The 27,404-nt window shown below is 36.8% G+C and overlaps 1 protein-coding gene across 5 annotated transcripts in view; it reads right to left on the bottom strand.

The window, feature by feature from the left end:
- CEP290 (centrosomal protein 290) overlaps positions 1–27,404 on the bottom strand; it is a 104,264-nt gene that overhangs the window by 17,860 nt on the left and 59,000 nt on the right. For all 5 annotated transcript variants that reach the window (XR_005587493.1, XM_039497086.1, XM_039497087.1 and 2 more), the window contains 18 exons: positions 26,876–26,987; positions 24,673–24,878; positions 23,046–23,197; positions 21,269–21,380; positions 20,440–20,895; positions 19,181–19,345; positions 18,763–18,870; positions 18,537–18,671; positions 17,642–17,908; positions 16,260–16,367; positions 15,031–15,230; positions 10,418–10,631; positions 9,695–9,832; positions 8,765–8,986; positions 7,142–7,255; positions 4,547–4,692; positions 1,906–2,061; positions 1,271–1,394 (listed from right to left, as the gene is read on the bottom strand). Coding sequence is in view for 4 of the 5 variants with exons in the window: in XM_039497086.1 (XP_039353020.1) it covers positions 1,271–1,394; positions 1,906–2,061; positions 4,547–4,692; positions 7,142–7,255; positions 8,765–8,986; positions 9,695–9,832; positions 10,418–10,631; positions 15,031–15,230; positions 16,260–16,367; positions 17,642–17,908; positions 18,537–18,671; positions 18,763–18,870; positions 19,181–19,345; positions 20,440–20,895; positions 21,269–21,380; positions 23,046–23,197; positions 24,673–24,878; positions 26,876–26,987 (3,135 nt within the window). In the remaining variant the exon portion in view is untranslated. The remainder of the gene's footprint in view (positions 1–1,270; positions 1,395–1,905; positions 2,062–4,546; positions 4,693–7,141; positions 7,256–8,764; positions 8,987–9,694; positions 9,833–10,417; positions 10,632–15,030; positions 15,231–16,259; positions 16,368–17,641; positions 17,909–18,536; positions 18,672–18,762; positions 18,871–19,180; positions 19,346–20,439; positions 20,896–21,268; positions 21,381–23,045; positions 23,198–24,672; positions 24,879–26,875; positions 26,988–27,404) is intronic.

Here is a 27,404-nt window from a genome sequence, read left to right as displayed (position 1 = left end):
TTTAAGCGAAACGATGTTAAGCGAATCCAATTTCCCAATAAGAATTAATGTAAATGGGGGTGGGGGAGGGGGAGAGACACATTAGGTTCCAGGGAAATTTTTTTCACTAGACAAAAGACTACACACACACACACACACACACACAGTATAAGTTTTAAACAAACTATTTAATACTGTACACAGCAATGATGGTTGTGAAGCTTGGTTGAGGTGGTGAAGTCAGAGGGTGGAAGAGGGTGGGATATTTCCCAGGGAATGCCTTACTGCTAAATCTAGCACTCGGCTGAGCCCTCAAGGGTTAAAGCATCATTGTTAACATAGCCTCACACTCTACAAGGTAGCACAAACGGAGGGAGGGGACACAGCATGGCAGACAGAGATACACACCCTGTGTGTGTGAGAGAGTGCGCATTGCCCCTTTATGTATGCTGACCCCACTCTAAGTACATTGCCTATTTAAGTAGATCAGCAAGTTGAGACAGCAGCTACTGCCAGAAAGCTCCCTCTGTCCTGAGTCCTGTCCTGTGTGTCCTCTGCTCTGTGGAGATGGGGTAAGCGGGGGGCAGGAGCAGGGGGGAGGAGGACACCCTGACATTAGCCCCCTTCTTCCCCCTCTCACCCACGCACAGCAAGCAGGAGGCTCTGGGGAGCAGCTCCAAGGCAGAGGGCAGGAGCAGCACATGGCAGTAGGGGGAGGGACAGCTGGACTGCCGGCAATTGATAGCCTGCTGGGCGGCTGCCACACAGGGAACTTAGGGGAGCGGGGAGCTAATGGGGGGCTGCTGGACCACCCTGGTTCCAAGCCCCCATCAGCTAGCTGCAACGGGCTGCTCTTCCTGCAAGCAGTGGACAAAGCAGGCAGCACCCAAACAACGTTATAAGGGAGCATTGCGCAACTTTAAACGAGCATGTTCTCTAATTGATCATCAATGAAACAACGTTAACCGGGACGACTTTAAGTGAGGAGTTTCTGTATCTGTCCTCTGTGCTTATAGCACTAAGCACCTCTTTCTTCCCTTTAACCCCATAATGTTTATGAAAAACAGTAATACATTTTAGTTCTTAGAATTAAAAAAATGCTAAACTTTATTGCCATAAGGTTAATAAAAGGAGAAAAAAGTTCATTTTTTCAGCTGCTGTATTGGATGATTGCAACCTGAAACAATATGGACCAAATACTACAGAATAATAGCTGGATGATAAATATGTCTTTGAGTAGGAGAGGCATTCAGTTTTCAATTTGGGTAATAACATAAAGGTGTTTGCTTACTGAAGGTCTTGAAAATGTGTCTCTTGAAAACTGTCTCTCCAAAGCATGAAGCTTTTCCTGCAAATATCGATTTTTTAAATGTAACTCTTCTACCACAGAATCTCGAGGGAGAGCTTGTTGTGTTCTATATCAAAAATAAACAAATGAATGTTTGTTATTAATACAGGAAAGCATCCTTTAATGTAAATCAAGTATGGACTGCTGGTTTCCTAGACTGAAGATTTTTAATATTTTTTGTTAGATAAATGTAGCTATACTAAATCAATTTTATTTATATAAACTGAATGAAATAAACCCCAGGATCCAGGAACTCTGAATTTGGCATAGTATTCAGCCTTAAGAAATCCTAAGAGTCTATTTTCTCTTGATGTTTATATGAAATTTCTGTTACCAATAATGGTGCATTATGCATACACTCTGAAAAGATAACACGTTTCCAAAACTTGAGAGAAAAAAACCCCAGAGCTAAGGTGTTATAGTTGAACTAATGACTCAACTGTGTTTTCACTTTTATGTACAGGGAGCCAGCTTCTATCTATGTGAATTAATTCCTTGAACAATAAACCCAAAATGTATTTAAGGGGAAAAATTGTAAGCTTTTCAAATGGGGTCTCTCCTTTTGGAACAACTCTTACCTCATATGAGCAATTTCATTTTCTAAGTCTATATTCCGTTTTCTTAGTTCTTCCAGCTCTTTCTCTGACTCTGACGCCCGCACTCCCACAACATGCTCAACAGTAATACCGCTGGTCTTGAGTTTCTTTTGTAAAGCAATTTTCTCTTTATCAGCTCTGCAACATTCAATTTGTTTTTACTAAAATTTTGGTACATTTGTTTACCAATCTGCTTCATCTAAAAGTGAACAGCATTTCATCCTAATGACTCTAGACCTGCAATCCAATTGCTCAATGAACTTTTCTTGATTTAAATTAATTACCTTATAAATAGACATTTTTCTAGTTTCTCATAAAAGATTTTTTTCTGGTTTCTCATAAAAGAACACTGAGTGAATACTGTACATTTCACAAATCAATTGCAGATTTTGCTTAAGCATTCATTGATATTTTACATTTATGTACCCTTTACAAAAAGGGAAAGCCCAAGCAAAGCACAGCTAGTGAAAGGAACTTGTTATTCTTTTGTTCCTTTTCATCTCTTGAATTCTAGGTCAGTGAAAATTTTGCTATGACTACATTGAAAACATGGTTAAATGAAATAAACATCTTTTCTTGAGTTTTGCTGAAAAAGTCTTGGTCATCACAATGCTGGAGGTGTCAACACTGCAGACTAATACAGCTGCTAATTCTAGTAGTCTGATGAAACTAAACAGTGGTAAGAAAAGTCTGTCCTCACCTGCAGCTGGTGCTTCTTTGACTGTGATTAAAAACAAATTATTAATAGGGCTGCCGATTAATCACAGTTAACTCATGCGATTAACTCAAAAACATTAATCGTGATTTAAAAAATTAATAGCAATTAATTGCAGTTTTAATTAAACAGTAGAATACCAACTGAAATTTATTAAATATCTTGGATGTTTTTCTACATTTTCATATATTGTATTCTGTGTTGTAACTGAAATAAAAAAGTGTATATTATTTTTATTACAAATATTTTCACTGTAAAAATGATAAAAGAAATAGTATTTTTCAATTCACCTCATACAAGTATTGTAGTGCAAACTCTTTGTCGTGGAAGTGCAACTTAAAAATGTAAATGTTTTTGTTACATAACTGCACTCAAAAACAAAACAATGTAAAACTTCAGAGCCTACAAGTCCACTCAGTCCTGCTTCTTGTTCAGCCAATCGCTAAGACACACATTTTGTTTTCATTTATAGGAGATAATGCTGCCCTCTTCTTATTTACAATGTCACCATAAAGTGAGAACAGGCATTTGCATGGCACTTTTGTAGCTGGCACTGCAAGGTATTTACGTGCCAGCTATGCTAAACATTTGTGTGCCCCTTCATGCTTCAGCCCCCATTCCAGAGGACATGCTTTTACGCCAATGACGCTCATTACAAAAATAATGTGTTAATTAAATTTGTGACTGAACTCCTTGGGGGAGAACTGTATGTCCTCTGGTCTGTTTTACCCACATTCTGCCATATATTTCATGTTATAGCAGTCTCAGATAATGACCCGCACATGTTGTTCATTTTAACAACACTTTCACTGCAGATTTCACAAAACGCAAAGAAGGTAACAATGTGAGATTTCTAAAGATAGCTACAGCACTTGACCCAAGGTTTAAGAATCTGACGTGCATTCCAAAATCTGAGCGGGACGAGGTGTGGAGTATGCTTTCAGAAGTCTTAAAAGAGCAACACTCCAATGTGGAAACTACAGAACTCAAACCACCAAAAAAGAAAATCAACCTTCTGCTGGTGGCATCTGACTCAGATAATGAAAATGAACATGTGTTGGTCCGCACTGCATTGGATCGTTATCAGGCAGAACCAGTCATCAGCATGGACACATGTCCCCTGGAATAGGGATGTATGAATCCTTAGTGCATTTGCCATGTAAATATATTGTGACGCCAGCTACAACAGTGCCATGAGAACATTTGTTTTCACTTTCAGGTGACACTGTGAACAAGAAGCAGGCAGCATTATCTCCTGCAAATGTAAACAAACTTTTTTGTCTGAGTGATGACTGAACAAGAAATAGGAATGAGTGGACTTGCAGGCACTAGCAGTTTTTTTTTTTTAATGTAGTTCTACATTTGTAAGTTCAACTTTCATGATAAAGAGATTGCACTACAGTACTTGTATTAGGTGAATTGAAAAACACTTTTTTTTTTACCGTGCAAATACTTATAATCAAAAATAAATATAAAGTGAGCACTGTACACATTGTATTCCATGATATAATTGAAATCAATATATTTAAAAATGTAGAAAACATCAAAAAAATAAATAAATGGTATTCTATTATTAACAGTGCAATTAATCACGATTAATTTTTTTAATCACTTGACAGCCCTAATTATTAATAGAGAACTTAGAAACAGTCTTTGAGCAAAACTAATTTAATTAATAAAATACCATCAGCTCCTATAGAAAACAGGATACTAAAATAGCTAGAAACATACAGGCAGCTTGCTGCTTGAAAATAAGTTGTCCCCTGTAGTCTCAACTTAAATGTAAATTATAAGCATCTAGTTTTGTTAATATAATAAAACTGTTACAATATTTTTGTAACCAAGAAACCAAGTTTCCTTTATTTTATTCCATCAGTTTAGAAATACGTCTAATTAAAATCAACTCACTTGGAATAAAGTTCCTTTAATGTATTGAACTGTTTTGTTAAAGTGTCCATTTCTTTCTCCTTTTCTTTTAGTTTGTTCCGCATCCCTTCCATCCTCGCTTGCCATTTTTTACCCTCTTCCCACCTAGCTATTTCTTCCCTAGAGCTCTGTAAAACATTAAAAAACAAAGTAAGATTTCCTTTTGGTCTAGTTTAACACCACAGAACAAGAAACAAGTCAGCTTAGCGCTATTTGATTAAAAGTTCCCGTTTCAAAATTTTAAACAAAAATAGAGGTTTAAATATAGCAATTATTACTAGATGATCGGTGCATATACTGGGTGTTATGAAATCTGATGCACAATCTGGTACATCTGAATGCTATCAGAGAATCGTTCTGTAAAAGTAAACATTGACTTTACAAAAAAGGACTGAAACATTTTTATGAAATCCAATGTTAGGGATGCTTTCACAAGATATTCTCCCACTTTGAAACAAGTTAACGGAAGATAGGAGAAAAGATCATGATGCTATTCTGTGCTAATTATAATATATACAGCAGACCCCTCTTTCCTCCTCCAACTCACCACGAGCTCAGATGCCCCTGCAGTATCGTAGTTGCTGGTCCAATGGTGATTTTAAACTCACTTTCTATCACAGAAAAATGAATTTCTACTTAATAGTCCCAATTCAGATTTTATAACAGAAAACAAGGTCAGACTTTATGACAAATGGCTATTGAAAAAGCTAAGCTAATGTTATTTTTACAGGTGGCAATGAAGTTGTTTTGTCCTGGAGTACCTCGCCTCCCTTAGTTGATCCTCTCCTTTCTTTTCCACATCCACTTTAAACTTTTACTATTACCTACAAAAACGAATTGAGATCTGATTTAGAGGAAAATGTGGGGGGGTGGGGAGGTGAAGAGATTATTTTTCCTAGCATTTAATAGGATTTAGTATTTTATCTGGGTCATGAGATCCCAGCTGTGCAACGTTGAGAATTGGTGGATAGCTGTCCTAGCACAAAAAAGATTAAAGTGATTACCTGGAGCATGTCTTTTGAAAAATCAGTGAACTGGATTCAGTGAATCAAATTTCATAATGAGAAACAAAATCCTGCAACCTTAACTGTGGAGTCAGGGAGTGTGAGTCCTTAATAAAAACATGGTTATTTAGCAACTGCAACAGTGCTCCCTTAAGATAAAGCCCCTACCTCCTGCAAAATTCAAAGTTGTGACCGATGTTCCAATCCTGCAGAAACGTGTGCAGGTGATGTGCATATATCATTGCAGAATTCGGCACTAAGACTGATTCGGAAAGTCATGTTGAATAATATCAAATAGCATAAAATGTCTTGAAAAGTTAGGTGTAATTTGCATTAGTTTGGATCAACCACTTCAATTACTTGTTGGAAATGTATTCTTTCACTGATTAATAATGCTCTCACTACAAACCTGTATAAGTAATTTCAAGAACTAAAAACATTCCTTACCATGAGGCTGGCAAAAGAGAAATAAACGTAAGAACTCAAAGTGGTTTTACACCCAAGATTCAGTCTGCAGAACCAATACATAACATACATAAATCTCAGCTCTGCATAGGCACACCCTTAATCCTGAAGAAACTCCCACTGAAGTCAATGGGCCACCACATGGATACAAGGAGCTATATACAGACAGCCTCACTGAATTCAATGGGATTCCATTTGAAAGTAGAGATCTACCTGCACGGACTTAGTTGCAGGACCAGGGTCTAAGTGTATTCGTTATTTTTAATTCTATACATACATATGTAGAACATTTACAAATACATTACTGCTATGGAAACTAAAATAAAACAAATTATATATATATATATATATATACATATATATACACACACACAAATACACACACACTCACCCCTCCATAGTACAAGACAAAAATACATCTCAAACACTAGCAATTTATGTACAGTGCTTCAAACTTCTCTAATGGGAATTGTAAGCTCTTGCTTAAAATCATCTTGAATGTATAAAATGCCACTGAATGCAGTTTGAGAACAAAACATGTATTTTGCTCCAGTCTGCTTTACTAGGTACCAAGACAAGACACTTAATCTGCTACCATAACAGCAGAAAAAAACCCAACAGACTGAATAAATACATCCTTCGCCAGTCAGAATCAATCAGCTGCAGAGATATCAATTAGGAAATGTATCTTTTTGAAGGGACACCATCCATCCATCCATTTAAAAAAAAAATCACATTTTTATCTCAAAATGTTTTTAAACTGCTATAGTTACAAGAAACACCATCGGTTGCTACTACTGAAAGAAATTATGTTTTTCAGTTTCTTTACTTTATGAATTTGACAATACTTTATATGTAGTCAGTCAGTGTTATCTTGTACATTTGAGTCAGTTTCCTAAATGTTTTGTACAGATTTTATATTCAGCAAGAAGGGAAGGGAAAATATTAATAAAATATAAAATAACATCAGAAAAATTGGTAAGGGGAATCAGGAGCAGGTGAAATTTCTGAAGCCACTTCTGATTTGTTGTTTTTCTTAAAGTGGGTAGATTTCAAGTTGATGGTGTCCCTTTCAATACCACAAATTAAATGATGCCTTGTCACATACCTTGTCTTCTTTTACACTTTTCTTTTCTACCTCCTCATTCTTTTCAACTTCACTTTCAAGCTTTTTAATTTTTTTCTGAAGTTCATCGATGAATTTTTGTTCATCAGCTTTGCTCTGAAAAATTATGATTATCTTTACAGCTTAATGATCACCATTTAGATACTTTCCTACTTTTTCCCCACTAGGATAAATACAGAAACTAAATATTGACTGATTTATTCATTTCAACGGAAGTGCTTTGAATAAATATTACAATTTAGGTTAAAATGTGTCTCTTTAAAGATTACAACTACTATTTAAGTGTTGGATTGTTACTTTATATTTGGTCATGAGTAATGGACTCAAAAAAGATATTTACACTATTGCTGTTTTAAACTTAGTAAGGGTTAGGTATTAAATTCTGTAAATTACTATGACTCTTTCAAATCAGATGAGTTCACGCAACTTGGTTTAAAGGACACATACCTGAGAATTTAATAGTATGTGAAATCTCTATTTGCAGATTTAGAAATGAAAAAAGAATTAATACATAGACAGAAAAAACACTTTTACTTAGAAATATTTTTCTACAGAGCACAGACAATATACAGAGAGTTTTAAAACATTTTAAGACCACGTTCATTTGGCAAAAATAAACTAGTACCAGTACTTCCTGCTTAAATATCTGAGAGGAATCCAACTGGAGACTGCTGGGAACTGCATTACCAGTAGCATAGAATGATCTACTACATATAAATTGTATTGAGAAGGATAGAAGAGAGTAAATAAAATGGCAGCTCCTAGAAAAACAGTATGGCCATGGAGGGAATATGTAATTGAAGTGGTGGATTGACCAGGGCACATACAAAAATGAAACAAAGGGACGTATTTAAAGTGGACTGCAACTTTGTTAATTTTTAATTATCTGTAACTGGAGGTTGAAGCTAAACCCTCTCAGAAAACCACAAAGGCAGGAGGGATAGCTCAGTGGTTTGAGCACTGGCCTGCTAAACCCAAGGTTGTGAGTTCAATCCTTGAGGAGGCTACTTAGGGATCTGGGGCAAAATCGGTACTTGGTCCTGCTAGTGAAGGCAGGGGGCTGGACTTGATGACCTTTCAGGGTCCCTTCCAGTTCTGAGATAGGTATATCTCCATTTATTAAAGCATTTACTTGTGTCTATTATGGTATTAAATTATCTCAGTGCCATATAACTAATATCTAGGGCTGGACCTTTTCAGCCTATACACCTAGGTTTCAGCTCACCTTTGAATCTTCTTGACCTCCTACTGTGAGATGAAAGGAGAGTCCCCTCAGTTTGCAATCATTTAAATCTCCCCGTCTTCTTACAAGCTGTGAGTTCTACAAGCCATCTCCTGGGTCTTTCATTCATCTTTACCTCAGAGAGTTAGTCTCTTTCAGCATCTTACCCACATTTGACATCTGCAGCAAAGGATGCCAGCCAATGGCTTGGTGGCACCCCCACTACACTGTCTGGTGTCTGCTGCCTCCAATCTCTAAATTCTCCTCAACATGTATTGGTCCCTCTGCTTGTTAATCATACTCAGTTTTCCAAAAACAGTACATCCATTAGATAATATTTGACTGAATCCCTAGATTTTTACACTAATAAAAACTAAGCTCACCTGAATGCTGTTTGTTAGTCTTTTTATCCGCTTTTTCAGTTCTTCGTTTTCGTTTTCCATTTCTTCTTTTTCTCTTAGCCCTTTAGTAATGGCTTTTTGCTTTTTTTGAAGTTCTTGGTTTAAATCATCCATCTCATCTAACAAAGAGCGCTCTCTAGTTTTACTTACTTTAAGGGCATCTTTGAATTTTGTAAGTTGCTCATTTAATTCCTCTATATGAGTCTATAAAAATAAATTTTAAAAAAGTGTTAGTCAAGGTTGCCACCTAACAAAAACATATTGAGGTTAAGGAGGTATATTTCCTGGGTTCCACAGACATTTCTCAAATCAGTTATTTCATATATTGTCAACTATATTTAAGTAATCTGTAAAGTAAAATGTGTTAAAATAATCACTTAGAAGATCATTTGTAAATTCCTATAAATCTGCTGATATGTTTAAGTAGCAAAAAGTCAGTTTGAAAAACATTTTTAAGTTTAAATTTAAATAAGTAAAATAAACAACCAAAATAATCAACGTTTGGGGTGTTTTTTTCTTAAATGGCAAAACCAAATTTATTTTCTGTGTTAAGAAAAAGCTGCCTTAGGTTGAACCTTTATATACCAAGTTTAAGCCTGGTGTAAGTGTTCTTATGTGTAAGTTCTAAAATTCTGAAGAAAAGATGTAGGCTAATTAGCGGCACTGTACATACTTACACATTTTGTTTATTTGTTTTAATATTTAAAAACAAATGTACACAATGTGCCCAATCCAACTCCCAATAAAGTCAATAGAAAGACTGTCATTCACTTCACTGGGAGTTGTATCAAACCTTATGACAGTACAACATTCATTATTATAATACTCAAAATGAAATTATAAACAGTGTGTTCTCTTTTCAAATAAGAATACAATGTAGAACACAGTATATGGAGGTTAATTAGTGCTTACCGTAAGCTCCTTTGTTTGTTTGTCAACAATCTGCTGAACATTCATGTATGCCTCTTTTTGTGATGCTACAGAAATAATCTGCTGTTCAGCATTAGCAGTCATTTCTGCTCGGAGCTCCAGAAGTGCTTTACTCAAAGCCTGAAAATATCAACAAATTCGTTTGTAAGTAAGCAAGTTGCTGAAAATGAAAGTTAAAAAATTGCTACTACCTTTTATGTTAAATTACCCATATGTATTCCATACTAACAGCACAATTCATATAATATTTTGGCCTGTTTCCATATGATTTACAATGATAAGCCAGATTCACTGGTATGCTCTGATTGCTTTGCAATACTCTGGCAAAACAAAAATCACAAAAAATGCAGCTTAGTTGGCCATTTAAACTAAGTTAAAGGCTGTTTTGCATCACCAGAGTAGCATAAAGCAGCTGAAGTATATCAGTGAATCTGGCTCCAAAAATTACAGAGAAGTTAAATTCTACATCAAATTTCATTAATTTTCTGGTCCTTTTTCTACAGCAGGCTATACAGCCCTAATGAATCTCCACAGAAGGGCATCTTTCAGGTATTCTTTGTCCATCTCTTAAACTCACTAGTGGCACTTCTGAAAAAAAATTGTGGAAGTGTTTGCTATTCATAATTTTCATAGTTATTTGGTTTTACATCAACTTCTTGTCTCCATGATAGATGCTAAATAATAAAATAATTTTAAATTACTTACTTTCTGTTGTTTCTCTTTTAAGGCTAACTGGTTCTTCAACCTTTCCACTAGGTTTTTCATTGTAGTTGTTGGCGCTCTATTATTTGCTTCTTTTTGGGCCGCTAATTCAGTTTTTACTTGCAGCAATTCATTCTCTATCTGCGATAACAGGTTTCTCAATTCATTTGCTTCACCTTTCAGTTTTTTCACTTCAGTTACATGCTTTTCTTGAAGCCTAGTACAACAAAGTAATAAATAGCAGTGTCAAGAAGTACTTAATTTAGTAAGATCCAGGTGGATTAGAAAAGACTGAAAAAATATTACACATTTTTTATAATTTCAGATTAGAGAATTATTGTGGTCCCACTTCCTGAATTAATACCAAACAGTGATCAAATGCACAGCACCAGTGGGACTACTCATATGAGTAAAGCAAGAAAGACTAGATAACAATTTCCTTTTCTTAAACATATCATATGGGCTAAATTTTCATGACTTTCATCTCTTTTGCATAGCAAGCCCAATATGTTGTTAAAAATATAAAAAAATATTTTTGACAGTTCAAAAAACTATGTTCAGAGCACCACAATTTCAATTAAAAAGGAAGTGTTCAATAATGCAACATTTATAATTGACCATTACATATTTTAAACAACAATTTTCAAATGACAGTCTTGATGACAATCCACAAGACAAATATTTTAAAGTTATACTTGTGGCTTTATAAATTATTAGGTTAGTTTCTTCAATCAAACCTTACATTCAGCAGTCATATTAACAAATTGTTGCTAAAGCATGTACAAGAAAGCTAACAGCACATTGGGCTGCAAGGAGCATTGCCAGCCAGATCAAAGTGAGTGACTATTTCCCTCTATTCGGCACCGGCGAGGCCACTTCTGGAGTATTGCGTCCAGTTTTGGGCCCTCCACTACAGAAAGAATGTGGACAAATAGGAGAGAGTTCAGCAGAGGGCAACAAAAAAATTAGAGGGCTGGGGCACATAAGAACATAAGAACGGCCATACCAGGTCAGACCAAAGGTCCATCTAGCCCAGTATCTGTCTACCGACAGTGGCCAATGCCAGGTGCCCCAGAGGGAGTGAACCTAACAGGCAATGATCAAGTGATCTCTCTCCTGCCATCCATCTCCATCTTCTGACGAACAGAGGCTAGGGACACCATTCTTACCCATCCTAGCTAATAGCCATTTATGGACTTAGCCACCGTGAATTTATCCAGTCCCCTTTTAAACATTGTTATAGTCCTAGCCTTCACAACCTCCTCAGGCAAGGAGTTCCACAAGTTGACTGTGCGCTGCGTGAAGAAGAACTTCCTTTTATTTGTTTTAAACCTGCTTCCTATTAATTTCATTTGGTGACCCCTAGTTCTTGTATTATGGGAATAAGTAAATAACTTTTCCTTATCCACTTTCTCAACATCACTCATGATTTTATATACTTCTGTCATATCCCCCCTTAGTCTTCTCTTTTCCAAGCTGAAGAGTCCTAGCCTCTTTAATCTTTCCTCGTATGGGACCCTCTCCAAACCCCTAATCATTTTAGTTGCCCTTTTCTGAACCTTTTCTAGTGCTAGAATATCTTTTTTGAGGTGACGAGACCACATCTGTACACAGTATTCGAGATGTGGGCGTACCATGGATTTATATAAGGGCAATAATATATTCTCAGTCTTATTCTGTATCCCCTTTTTAATGATTCCTAACATCCTGTTTGCTTTTTTGACCGCCTCTGCACACTGCGTGGACATCTTCAGAGAACTATCCACGATGACTCCAAGATCTTTTTCCTGACTCGTTGTAGCTAAATTAGCCCCCATCATGTTGTATGTATAGTTGGGGTTATTTTTTCCAATGGGCATTACTTTACATTTATCCACATTAAATTTCATTTGCCATTTTGTTGCCCAATCACTTAGTTTTGTGAGATCTTTTTGAAGTTCTTCACAATCTGCTTTGGTCTTAACTATCTTGAGTAGTTTAGTATCATCTGCAAACTTTGCCACCTCACTGTTCACCCCTTTCTTCAGATCACTTATGAATAAATTGAATAGCATTGGTCCTAGGACTGATCCTTGGGGAACACCACTAGTTACCCCTCTCCATTCTGAGAATTTACCATTAATTCCTACCCTTTGTTCCCTGTCCTTTAACCAGTTCTCAATCCATGAAAGGACCTTCCCTTTTATCCCATGACATCTTAATTTACGTAAGAGCCTTTGGTGAGGGACCTTGTCAAAGGCTTTCTGGAAATCTAAGTACACTATATCCACCGGATCCCCCTTGTCCACATGTTTGTTGACCCCTTCAAAGAACTCTAATAGATTAGTAAGACACGATTTCCCTTTACAGAAACCATGTTGACTATTGCTCAACAGTTTATGTTTTTCTATGTGTGTGACAATTTTATTCTTAACTATTGTTTCGACTAATTTGCCCGGTACCGACGTTAGACTTACTGGTCTGTAATTGCCGGGATCACCCCTAGAGCCCTTTTTAAATATTGGCGTTACATTAGCTAACTTCCAGTCAATGGGTACCGAAGCCGATTTAAAGGACAGGTTACAAACCTTAGTTAATAGTTCCGCAACTTCACATTTGAGTTCTTTCAGAACTCTTGAGTGAATGCCATCTGGTCCCGGTGACTTGTTAATGTTGAGTTTATCAATTAATTCCAAAACCTCCTCTAGTGACACTTCAATCTGTGACAGTTCCTCAGTTTTGTCACCTACAAAAGCCAGCTCAGGTTTGGGAATCTCCCTAACATCCTCAGCCATGAAGACTGAAGCAAAGAATCCATTTAGTTTCTCCGCAATGACTTTATCGTCTTTAAATGCTCCTTTTGTATTTCGATCGTCAAGGGGCCCCACTGGTTGTTTAGCAGGGCTTCCTGCTTCTGATGTACTTAAAAAACATTTTGTTATTACCTTTGGAGTTTTTGGCTCGTTAAAGTATCGAGAAATTTTATCTACGCATTTCGTCCTGAAGTGAAATGTTCCCAGTCAATATGGAGATAATTGAAACCCCCCACTATTTTTGGGTTCTTAATTTTGATAGCCTCTCTAATTTCCCTTAGCATTTCATCATCACTATTACTGTCCTGGTCAGGTGGTCGATAATAGATCCCTAATGTTATATTTTTACTAGAGCATGAAATTTCTATCCATAGAGATTCTATGGAACATGTGGATTCGCTTAAGATTTTTACTTCATTTGAGTCTACACTTTCTTTCACATATAGTGCCACTCCTCCCCCTGCACGGCCTGTTCTGTCCTTCCGATATATTTTGTACCCCGGAATGATTGTGTCCCATTGATTGCTCTCAGTCCACCAGGTTTCTGTGATGCCTATTATATCTATATCCTCCTTTATCACAAGGCACTCTAGTTCACCCATCTTATTATGTAGACTTCTAGCATTTGTGTACAAGCACTTTAAAAACTTGTCCCTGTTTATTAGTCTGCCTTTTTCTGATGTGCCAGATTCTTTTTTATGTGACTGTTTATCATCTGATCCAGCCCTTACATTATCCTCTTCCATCCTCTGCTCCTGACTATAACCTGGAGATTCTCTATCATCAGACTCTCCCCTAAGAGAAGTCTGTTTCCGATCCAGACTTATGAAAAGAGGCTGAGGGAACTGGGGTTATTTAGTCTGCAGAAAAGAAGAGTGAGGGGGGATTTGATAGCAGCCTTCAACTATCTGAAGGGGGTTTCCAAAGAGGATGGAGCTGGGCTGTTCTCAGTGGTGGCAGATGACAGAACAAGGAGCACTGGTCTCAAGTTGCAGTGGGGGAGGTCTAGGTTGGATATTGGGGAAAACTGTTTCACTAGGAGGGTGGTGAGGCACTGGAATGGGTTACCTAGGGAGGAGGTGGAATCTCCATTCTTAGAGGTTTTTAAGGTCCGGCTTGACAAAGCCCTGGCTAGGATGATTTAGTTGGAGATGGTCCTGCTTTGAGCAGGGGGTTGGACTAGATCAGAGGTTCTCAACCTTTTTCTTTCTGAGGTCCACCTCAACATGCTACAAAAACAACAGGGCCTGGCAGGGGAAGGGGAGAGAGCGCGGGGTTCCGGGCCAGGGTTGGGGGACCCTTGGGCATAGGCATAGTTTTACTTCTATTTTCGGCGGGCAAAGACTGGTGGGGCTCGAGCCAGCTCCACACAGCAGGGTCCAGGGAGGGAGCACCACCTCCAGACTCATTCAGGAGGCCACCTAGCCTGTCTGGGCTGTGGGGGGATGCAACCAAAAAATATAACTCAAAGGGGGGGGGACTCAGTTCAAAAAGTTTGAAAACCGCTCAGGGTGCTTGGAGGAGGTAGCTAGGGGCTGTGTGACGTGAGGATAATAGCTCAGGATGCAGACGGGGGCAGCTAGGGGCTGTGTGCGGGCAGGGGAGTAGTTCAGGGTGCAGGCAGGGGGTAGCTCAGGATGCAGACAGGGCTGGGGGGCTGCAGGTTTCAGCCCTGGAGCTCCGCAGACCCCTGAAAGGGCTCGCAGACCCCTGGTTGAGAAGCGCTGGATTAGATGACCTCCTGAGGTCTCTTCCAACTCTAATCTTCTGTTATTCTAATTCAATAAATGGTCTTAATACTAAATACTAAATCTAAATACTTACTGAGCCTTGATGTTTTCAAACTCTTCGATTTTTAATAAAGTAAGTTGTTTTTGTTTCTCCAAATCACATGATGTTTTCTTTAATCTGCCTAGAAGTAAAGCGAGAGAGTTGTCCTGTTCTGCTACTGTTTGCTCCATCTCAGCCAAACGAATGAAATGTTTGTTGGTGGGAACTGATAAAGAAGGTTTTTTCATTAACTCCTATAAAAACAGAAAAATCATTCGTATTAAATATTCTACATCTTATACAGCAAAGTGCTGCAATTATTTCATTATGTTAAATTTGATCCCAAACATAACCAAGCAGCAACATTTACACTATATTCTATAACCAGTGATGTGACTCATAGCCACACTGAACATTGGTAAATGGTCTCTGTATCTGAAGAGTAGTTATATAACTGGTTAAATATAGGTGGTCAGTTTTTGAGAAACAGTGTCAAAAGCTAATCTTTAATTAGGATTAGGAGCTTATTTTATTTACTGTAGGACAGTGGTTCTCAAACTTTAGCAACCCAAGGGCCCCCATTTTGATTTAAATTTTTTCACAGATCCCCAAGCTCCCCACTCAGCCCCAGACCCCACCCCCACTCCATCCCTTCTCCCAAGGCCCCTCCCCACCTTTTCCCACTCCTGCTCCATCCCTGCCCATCCTCTTCCTCGCCTCTTTCTTTCCCTTCCCCCAAGCACATTCCATCCCCACTCCTCCCCCTCCCTTCCAGCGCCTCCTGCATGCTGCTGAACAGCTGTTCCCCGGCGTGCAGGAGGCGCTGGGAGGGTGAGGGAGAAGTTGATTAGTGCGGCCCACAGATGCCCTGAAGTACCATTGAGGACCCCCAGGGGTCCACGGACCCCAGTTTCAGAAACTACTGTAGAATATTAAAAAAGGAGAGAGAAAATGGAAGACATCAACCTCCTCACGGGCTCTCTATAGACTAGGATATGTTGAATTATGCACATATACACTGAAGTACCAAATGTGTTGATTGACCCTTATTTCCTCACTCATCTTTCTCAAATTCTTTCAATTTCATTTTCACCAATAATAATGTAATGACAGTCCTACTTATTTACCTACTTAGTATATGTTTATACTATCTTGAACTGAAAAACTGCTCCTCTGGTATGGAGGATTAACATAATTTTCAAAATTTACAAAAAACAACATACAAACAGATATACAACACTGAACAAAATAATCCCCCATCCCAAACAAACCAACAAACCTACCAAAGCAGTTTGTTTGAATTTATTAAGTGAATTATCAGCTTGCAAATCTAGCTTCTGATGTAGAACCAGGAGGTCTTCTTCATGTTTCTTTGAGATTTCCTCTTGCTCCTATTAGCACAAAATGAACATATTTTTTTTTATTTCATGTATACATGCATGATACTCCAGAAATCCATGGAACTAGCATACTTTCCATGCTAATTACTTGACTCTTTGAAATAGAATATGTGCTGAGGAAATCCTATTACTGGCAAGCAAATATAAGCACTAAGGAGTTAAAGTAATTTCATTATCCTGGCAATTTTTTCTAGGAGAGGAAAGAAAAAAAAAGTAAAAACCCAAAACTACATGAATGCAATGTTAAGTTAAGCCTCTCAATATGTTCAGATTTAAGTCATAGTATTACATTTTTCTGGAAGTGTGCGAATACCCTGAAAGAGACAATTTTCCCTTCTTTAATTCTCAAACTGCAAGACAAAGCTTGGAGTTTGTAACATTCTGTACTCACTGGTTTTGTGTACATAGGTAGAGCATCAGTCATAGAACACTCCTTATTCTGTCAGGCAGACCAAGGAGTATTTAATAAATTGATATGGTCATGCAGGAGTCACTGATTATGGGTCTGACTAAGGTACAAGACTCATGGAATCCCAAGAAAGGTGTTGAGCATGTTTGCCTCTCTGCCTTCCTTTTATACGGTTTTCAGTGCTATCATACTTCCCAAAGAATCAGTATTCCTGCCTTTCCTGATTGTTCTCTCTACCATCTCCTTTAATACTGTCATTCTCTTCACCATTTCTTGTCTTTTCCATCTATTTATGCACCTTGTTTCCTCATCAAACTGGCATATTTAACAAACTTTAAATTCATCTTAAAGAATTTTTTAAGTTCTTATACAGCTAATGAATAAAATGTTTTCATAACTGCAACCACAGGTCACAATCCTGTAATAAGATCTGTGCAAGAGTCTACCCATGTAAGATCGCTGCATGCATGATCTGGGCCATAATGAACCGCTCCAGCACAGAATTCTGTTTGTTTTTTTTCAAGGAAGGTGCATGAAAAACAACCAAAATGTAGAATTATACTATTTGTTAATTTCATGCATCTATCACTGCAGACTTTGCTTCCTAGTCCTGCCATATTAAAGCAATTCCAAAGGAGAACTATCAGAAAATTTTTACATAAATAAATTTTTAAATACAAGAGGTTAAGAAAACCTGAACTTTGTGCAATGAGAAATTCAAAATAAAGTCCCTGTTCTGCTCCTAGTGAAGTCAATGGGAATTTTGCCAGGCCTCCACTGAAAGCAGGACTGGGCACAAAATTAACTCAAACTCTTAAAAAAAAAAAATACAAGATAACACAAAAAGTGTGTATACCTCTCTAGCTTTTGCAAGGAGATGCTGATACTTCTTCAACACTTCCTCCTTTTGATTTAGTCTTGCTTGCATATTTGTAATGGTTTGGTGGGCCATTTTCAGGGCATGATGGTGTTCTGGATCATCTTCTTTTCTACCGAGCTCAGCTATTATCTTCTCTCTTTCTGCTGTTGCAGGTAATCGAAGCCTTAGTTCATTTATAACTCTGTCTCTTGATAAAACATTTTGTTCTGCTTTCCACAGTGCAGTTTCTTTCTCTTTCAGTTTCTACAACAAAGGAAATTATTACTAATCTAATAGAAATATTACGTTTTAAAAAAGAAATGTGTCAGAATATGTCTAAATCGAATTACAAATCAAAAAATGGCTTTGTATTCAATTTTCCCTACTTGGGATTATTAGACCCACTACACACCAATACAATTATAATTTGTATTTCTCTGTGCGGAATTTTCATAGCACAATGTATTTACATACCAAATTTATTAATAAAGTGTTTTTAAAGGATTAATTTTATATTTAGTGTTTGATAAGAAATCTATGTAACAGAGTCTCACTTTGGTACCCTTTCTTAAAGGAATTAGTGGTGCCATTTGTTAAATTTAACATGTTAATTAAATCAATTAATGATACAGAATGCTAATTAAACCTAATTAGTACTAAGAAACCTAATTTTACACAATCTCAGCGCCTTGAATATAAACTGTTTCCAATTCTCTTCCTGTTTTAGTTTTTCATACCTAAAGAGGAACAGAAATTAGCTTTTCACAGTATTCAAACTATTCAGTGGTACTCTTTTCTTATAAATGCATGCCTCATATTACACATGTGAACATATTTATTCTTGTTCTATACATATGCTTTTAATAGTTTAGGTGTAGATTCATCTAATTACCTCTTCTAATAATTTGCAGGTTGCTTGAGTTTCTAGGATTGTGCGAATGTGCTCCCTAATTTTCCTCAAAGCTAGCTCAAGCTGCTGTGGAAGGGGCAAACTAGGATCTGGAACCGAACCTGTAGCATCTTCAAACTGCACAGAAAAGACAGATATGAACATTATTTCTCTGACAACTCTAATCAGCACACTTATTAATTTATTTAAAATAAATCAGTATAGGTACCTTTCGAGCAGTACTAAGTATTTCATTTTGCTGACGGTCATATACGTCTAGCTGACGTTCTAACTCTACTTCTCTCTGATCCCAAGCCATCTGCCGCTCTTCATAAAACTATAAAAAAAAAGTTTGATTAAAGAGATCTGCATTGAAATCCTGACCCACTGATGTAAATGAGAACATTACTATTCACTTCAACAGGACAAGGATTTCACCCCTACTTTAGAGAATTTGAAAGCAATTCCAATGTGCCATTGACAGCAATTCATCTTTAACTGTAACAGCATGGGATAACAGACATTTAAGTATCATACATATTGTACTTGTCAGTTATGAGTTTTTTAAATGTAACAAAAGAATTTAAAAAATCATTAAATAAAACAGAAAATATATTGTTATTCTAACACCATGCAGAAGTTTATACCTTGCTCTGCTGTACAATTTCTTCTTCCAGACTGCTGATTGTACGCTCATATTCAGAAATTATATTATTCAAATATTTCATCTCTTCTTTTTGTTTGACTAACTCTCGATTCAGTTTAAGTTCCTGGAGACGAAGTTCTTCCATTTTCATATGCCATTCAATTACCTGTAAATAATAATAGTTCGTACAGTTCATTATCATTATCATCTTAATCAGATGAAAAGAGCATTTAGGGAATTTGGATGTCTTTTCCAAAGTGAAACTAAGTTTGCAAAACAACCCACAAAAGTTGTATATAATGAACTATAACATTCAACCATATATATATACACACACACTAATAGTAGCAATATCTATCACTTACATAAATCCCAAAATGCTCAAAAAACTTTACAGACTGATTGAAAACTAAATATCCCAAGGCCACTTTACCCACCATAGTAATACAAATGTCTTTAAATAGAGAATGCAATACTATACAATAGTTGGGACAGAAAATGAGAATGTCTTATCCAGTTGAAAGGTAACTATTTAGAAAAGGCAAAATATAATTACCCAAATAACATTTTGCCCCGGATGCCAGAGTTAACATCCCTACTCTTACCCAAAAAAAAAAAAAAAAGTGACATGGGATTTTTAATGGCCAAAAGTGGGTAGCATGGTGCTTCCTATTTCATACTGTTTTGAATCTCTAATACCACTTCCTACAGAATTTAAATTTGCTTTAGAGGCCTTCAATCAAAAGAAAAACAAGTCTGACCCTGCTTAGACTATGGGCTGGTCTACACTACCACGGCAAGTCAACTCAAGTTACACTACTTAAGTTACATGGATAATGTAACTGAAGTCGACGTAACTTAGGTCAACTTACCGAGGTGTCTACACAACGCTGGGTCGACGGGAGACGCTCTGCCACTGACTTCCCTTACTCTTTTTGGGGAGGTGGAGCACGGGAGTCGACCAGAGAGTGCTCTGCGATCGATTTAGCAGGTCTTCCCCAGACCCGCTAAATCAACACAGCTACAGCGATCATAACAGTGCTGATCTACCAGTAAGCGTAGACATGGTCTTATATACCAACTAGTAAAGCTGGCCATTATCCTTTCTTTAGAAAACAAAACAAACAGATGTTACAATATTGCATATTCTGAAATCATGAAGGCACATATTAAAGCAAAAATTCAGCGTACAGAGTAGATTAAAGTTTTAATTAAACATATATAAAATTAATGATTACTAAAAGCTATAAGATGTCAAACCTTTTGGGCTCCTCTTGTATCTTTCAGTGTGCCTATTAACTCTTCTAAACCTTTTACTTTTAATTCCATCTCCCTTGCTCTGTTCTCTATGTTTCGACGCTCTTCCTGAGCACGCTGGACTTCTTCCATGATTTTTAATTTGTCATTCTGTAGCTGAATCATGGTTTTAGAGAATTTTTCCTGTTGTGCCAAGGGCAGAGCACCACTAAACTGTCGCCGCAGAGATTGCACAGTCTGGCGTAGATGTTTGGCTCTATTTCTCCCTTCTAGTCGGGCATAGTATAATCCCTGCTCTTTGTCGTCAAGCTTCTGTTCTAGGCGTAGATTATAAATCTCCATCTTTTGCAGTTTCATTGTAAGTGCTTCTAGCTTGCCCACAGCAGTGGTCTCACTAATCTGAAGAGCTACGATATGCTGGTGTAATTTTGCAATAAGAGCTTTTTCATCTGACTGCGCCTAAGCACCAAAATATATAACACAGACATTTTTTTAAAATATAAAATCATTTATTGAAAATTAAAACATATGAAGTGTAAGTGATTACCACATTACAATGCCTAATGTTAATGGCAAAACTCTTCTGGGCATCAATGGAAGCAGCATCTGGCCTCACATCAATTCATGTTTTGTTCAGTATTACTTCTATAGCCAGAGTAATAATAAAAAAAATCTGTCTTTTCAAAAACAGATTTTAAAAATAATATTTCTCCAAAATATGATGAAAGCACTTTCTTAACCTAATATAAAAATATTCTATCCCTAACCCTCCCTCCCAAAATAAATCAGTTAACTATAAAGTTTTAACAAAGCAGGGCAGTACTGACCATACCTGATAGTCTAAAACTTGCATTCGAAGGGATTCCACTTCCTTCTCTCTGGATTGCTGTCGTGCGTCCAGAGCTGCAACTTGCATTTTGGCAATATCAGAAAGCTCCCTTAACCTAGTAGAGGGAAACAAGAATACTATACCAATTTAAAATATTAAATAATCCTTCAAGCTAAAATGGTGTCCAAGTTCCTTTACCAATAAAATGTTAAGCTCTACTACACAAAAGGTCCTGAAGAGAGGTGCTTAAAGGCATCTCTCCCTCATATTAGGAGATTCAAAGTTAACATTACTTTTCAGCATTTCCAGATCTTTTCCCCTCCCATATACAAGTATGGATGAGTAATTTGGATACTATCCCCATTATTAAAGCTTCTGCTAATCTCTTCTCATGCCTATTTTGGAAATAAGGCTGAGGTTTATGGATCTGATTCTTCAGTTTCACTACTTACGTCAATGGCAAACATCCCAGTTGACTTCTAGATTACAGGAGAAGACCTGTTACAAGAACCTTATTAAAAATGTCTTTACAAAAGTTTATAATTGCTCTATACAGAACAGAAAAAAACAAAAACAAACAGTAGAGAGGAGTCCTGGAAGGGGTATAGACTGTTTACACAGAGAGACCACTGTCCACAGTCACAATTATATTTCTAGGCCACAAATGTTAGTATGTCAATTCATAATTCATAATCTTGTGAAGTCAGAAAGATGAACTATTAATATCTTGTAGCATCTTTATAATCTCTGCAATTACATGGCATTGCAGATTTGCTTTTAACTTTTGGATATTTTGATACACAAAAGTCTTGATTAAGTGTATCTTCCACAACAAAACCAGTATTTGTCTTTTACTGCAAAAACAAAAGCCTAATATTATTTAAGAAAAACATATTTAGAAACAATTCATTTTACAGAGTACATAATATTTATTTTCATGTCACTTCCTCTGCTATTTTCTACTGCAGACATTCTTATGAAAAAAAAAAGCTATTTGTTATGTCTGATGACAACTTTCAGAAGGGTATAAATTGCAGAAGATTAATTCAAATATCTTGTTTTGGGGCAAATATGACAACACTTAGGTAATGATATTTTAAATACTTTGTATAAACAGGATTCTTTCAAAATACTTTTTAAAAAAAATTCTCAATGAAGTATCAATTTATCTTCCAAAAATTAATATTTTTGTTTCCCCGCAGTACTTTCACCAGTTTTCTATATACACCTCTACCCCAATATAACGTGACCCAATAGAACACAAATTCGGATATAACGCGGTAAAGCAGTGCTCTGGGGGGGCAGGGCTGCGCACTCCAGCAGATCAAAGCAAGTTCAATATAACTCCGTTTCACCTATAACACAGTAAGATTTTTTGGCTCCCAAAGACAGTGTTATATTGGGGTAGAGGCGTACTTGATAAGGATGCAACAAAGGGATCAAATTATTGTTTTGCTAATTTGTCTGAAATATTTTAATAACCACAAAAAGTTGTTGTATCTAATTAAGGCCCTTATGCAGGAAAGCATTTAAGCATCTGCTTACATTCATACCTATTGAGGACAGCACATAAGCATTTGCTTAAGTCCCATCAGAATCAGTGTTCTTCTAAATCAGATTCTTTATGTAATGCTTCATCTAAAATTCCAGGTTTAGGATATATAAAGACAGATGAAAATTGTTTTACTATTAATGTAGAAGCAACATATATCTGTATAATTCAAATTCTGGAATACTTCCAAACATACTGTAATACTAAATTTGGTACTTCTGCACTTACTTTGATACCTCAATCTTCAGTTCCATTTCACTCTTCTCTAGCTCCATGATTTTTCGTCTATCCGCATCACTTATTGCTTTACTCACACTGTTTGTCAGTTCATCTCTTAATGCCTGTTCCACCTTTTGTGCCTCGAGGTTGATTTTAGTAAGCTAAAAAAAAAAACACAGTATATTTGCTTAATGTATTTGGCAAAGGCATACAATATATTTTTAGTCAGCACAAAATGTTGTGAAGTTGTATTTAATGAAACTGTTTCCTCTCAGTTTCTTCCTTTGGTTTTCTTTTGTTCTCCTCTGAAACATTCAACTTCTTGCTTACAACATCACATGCACATCAGAGTAGTTATGCAGGCATCCATACAACAAAGTATTCTAAAAGAAAACCAATGTTTTCAGTTTCCTGAAACAGTGAAAGCAAAAAAACTAACTATAAAATGGGATAGAAAAAGGGAACAATCCTTGGACTATAAACTCTTCAAGACAGGGATTCTCTTTGTTATATGTTTGCACAATGCCTAGAACAAGGGTGCTGGTACTACAAATAATAAATAAGAAGAAGACGACTCACTGAGTAGTGTATTTATATTACCATTACTAGCCAGCATTTTCACAATAATGCGACTAGTCATTTTGTTGCTCAATTCAAGACACAGAATCATAGAAGATTAGAGTTGGAAGAGACCTCAGGAGATCATCTAGTCCAACCACCTGCTCAAAGCAGGACCAATCCCAACTAAATCATCTCAGCCAGAGCTTCACCACCCTCCTAGTGAAAAAAGTTTTCCTAATATCCAACGTAAACCTCCCCCACTGCAACTTGTGACCATTGGTCCTTATTTTGTCATCTGCCACCACTGAGAACAGCCTAGCTCCATTCTCTTTGGAACTCTGCTTCTCAAAAGGGCCAGAATTTAGGAGAGTTAGTGCTCAACAATTCCTGAAAATCAGGTCCCTTGAAGAAGTCTCAAACTGGGCACCAAAAACTGAAGCACCCAAGGTCACTAGTCACTTTTAAAAATCAAATAACTTTGGGCCAAGACAGATTTCTGCAGGGCCTGAAGTGGCATAGCAGAAAGCCCTGCAGATAACATTCCAAGCATAAGACAAAACATAGAAAAGGACACAGAAGGTTTGTGAGAAAGTCAAGATAGCATTATTTTATGGGGAAGAAAGGGTGGAGGAAAATGCAAAAGCCAACAAGGTCTGAAAAGTATGCAAGACCATGACAGTCACTGATGATCATGGAAAAAATAGCAGAAAACAGTTTATATCTGTTAGACATTGGGAACAGAAAGATCAAGAACTGTGATTTTTGCAAAAATCTGGTTGCCAAGGAACTAACAAGGTTTTGCAATATGCCCACTGTGTGAGAGTCATATTATATCAGCATTAATTTTATAGTGAATAACTAAGTTCAGAAATAAATTACTGACAAATAAATATATTACATATTAAATATCTCTCTTCAAGCAAAAACCTATTTACAAGCAGCTACATTTTGATAAGTAAACCTATCAATCAAAAAAGGCACCAATGGTAGGTATATAATAGAGCAACACACCAAAAAGCTCAAAGTGCATTTCTAGGATGTAATTGACAAATTATTTAATTACATGTCTTTATACCTCAGCAAACTTCGTTTCCAGTTCAAAGTTACGTTCCTCCACTTGCTTTAAAGTGTTCCTTAAATGTTCATACATTCGATGCGAGTGTTCAGCTCTCTGTCTTTCATTTAGTTCCTTCATTTCCAGCACAGTGATTTTCTTAGAAATAGAAACAATCTCACTGTTGGTAATTGCTTTTGTGGCCTTGTCATTGGCATTGTCACTCCCTATGTTCAATAATATTTTCATTAGGCTTAACAAGGTTTTTAAATTAGAAAAACAAAAATACAACTTCTTAAAGTAGCACAAGTACTTTTGATTTACCTCTGTAAGGAACCAGACAGATGACCTAAACAGTTTCTGGAATTGGAAGAGCTAGGCATTTAACTAGTCTTCCCTCATCACACATCAGAAATCTAAAAAAATCTTATCCATTTTTAAGAAAACGTTAGCTATGTAAGAAGATTCCAGGATTATCATGCTGTCCATGTGTCACTCTGAAGTCTAGAATATTTGTTGAGGTAGTGTAAAATTATGGAAAGAGCTACAAGTATGGTTGAGAGCTCTTTTTGTTCAGACTAGAACATAAGAATCTAAAAATAGCCATACAGGGCCAGACTAGGCCAGTATCCTGTCTTCCAACAGTGGCCAGGTGCCTCAGAGGGAATTAATAGAACAGGGTAATTATCAAGAGATCCATCCAGTCTCAACTTCTGAAAATCAGAGGCTAGGGACACCCAGAGCACAGGATTACATCCTTAACCATCTTGGCTAATAGAAAAGTTCCTGAAGGATTGGTCCATCAATGGCTAATTCTTTTTTGAACCCAGTTATACTTTTGGCCTTCACAACATCCCCTGGCAACCAGTTCTACATGTTGACTGGGTGTTGTGTGAAGAAATACTTCCCTTTGGTTATTTTAAAGCTGTTGTCTATTAATTTTGTTGGGTAATCCCTGGTTCTTATATTATGTGAAGGTGTAAATGACACTTATTTACTTTCTCCACACCATTCATGATTTTATAGACCTCTATCATATCCCCTGTTATTCGTCTCTTTTCCAAGATGACCAGTCCCAGTCTTTTTAATCTCTCCTCTTATGGAAACTGTTCCATATCCTCAATCATTTTGTTGCCCTTCTCTGTACCTTTTCCAATTCTAATGTATCTTTTTTGAAATAGGGCAAACAGAACTGCACGCAGTATTCAAAGTGTAGGCGTACCACAGGTTCAATCATCACTGGGATTTGCTGTCTGTTACTGTCCAATTTTTAAGTTCTCAGCCATTTTCAGCATTTGTACACGTTATGAATTACATCCCTATGACAACATGGGATTTCACTTAGTAATTAATATCACAGGCACAACAGCGATCATCATAATTAGGACTGCATATCCATTTTCAATGTAACCTCTCATTTTTAGTCACTCAACTAGCAAATAACTGGCAGAAAATGAATAAAACACAAAGTGAACAAACAAGTGCAGAAGAGACGACTAAATAAGAGAGAAATCGGGGAAGCAAGTTGGACCCACGCAATAGTGCAGTTATTGAGAACATGAAAGTAGTATATTGAAGTTTCAAAATCCAGGCAGAGGAAACCACTGTCCTGCAAACCACTTGTCTGGTTACTTGACTGATGTTCCAGTCAGGACCCAGGGCCTCTGAATCAGATTCAACTGAGGCCACCTAAAAAGTCCCAATCTTTAATCCCAACCTTTAGTCCACTTGAAGGGCGGGTGACTGAAAGCTGTTGGCACCACTGGGAACCAGCAATTCCCCTGTGAGAGAACCAGGTGGTTCAGCAGCTGCTGGGTCAGAACGTATCTGCCCTGGGAGTGTACTGTCAAAGAGGAAAGAATAGCCAGAACTGGCCACCTCACCAAGTCCACCTGCCATCAAGGCAGTGAAAAAGCATTGTTAAAAATGTTTTCTGGATTTCAAGCTTTAACAAAATAATAGTATAGCTAACCTTACTAACTAATAAAAGTCTATTCTATTTGGAAAATACCAGCCAAGAAGTTCTCTAAAAGACTAAAATAATCCTAAACTTGAGTAAGGTTTTTGCATTAAAATTTTCTTAACCTCTGAATGAAGAGGAAATACATTATAATTTAATCTAAAGTTTCCTAATGGTATTTTGTTTTCAATCTTTATACAAAATTAGTTTTTCAAAGGAAATATGATATGTTCTTTACTGATATGAAATAGCTTTTATACTTGCCCAACTTAGTTGTTTGGTCCCAAGCTTGTTCTACAGTGTGAAGTTTTTCTTTTGTGATCTCAAGTTCTTTATTTAATGAATTTATCTGTTCCTTCAAGGATGCATTCTCACTCTGTATGGCAGAGACAATGTAATAGAGCAATACAACAGTAATGTGGTTGATGGTTAAATATTATGCTTTGGCATAACTTATTAACTCATAATAGAACAGCCTATGGTATCCAGTTTTTATACAATCAAAATGTTTGTCTTTGGCCTGTGTATGTTGTATGCTTCTATTTACCAGGCATTTTTATCAACAAAATGTTAAACTCAAAGACTAGGTACATGATGCCCAAGACTTAAAAACCAAAACCGAAATCCTTTATTGGTATTTTAAAATGTTCCCTCTCTCCCAGACCAAATGATGGCTGAAACTAATGCTTTAAACCAGTACAACTAATAGGATCTTTATGTTGCTTTAAATGTTCATGATTAATTCCAAAAGAAACAAAAAGGAGGAAAGGATTACCAACTGTTTTGTTTTAAA

The sequence above is a fragment of the Mauremys reevesii genome, linkage group 1 (genome assembly GCF_016161935.1).
Source record: "Mauremys reevesii isolate NIE-2019 linkage group 1, ASM1616193v1, whole genome shotgun sequence".
Classification (NCBI taxonomy): domain Eukaryota; kingdom Metazoa; phylum Chordata; order Testudines; family Geoemydidae; genus Mauremys; species Mauremys reevesii.
This window is presented reverse-complemented; position numbering and strand designations above follow the sequence as displayed.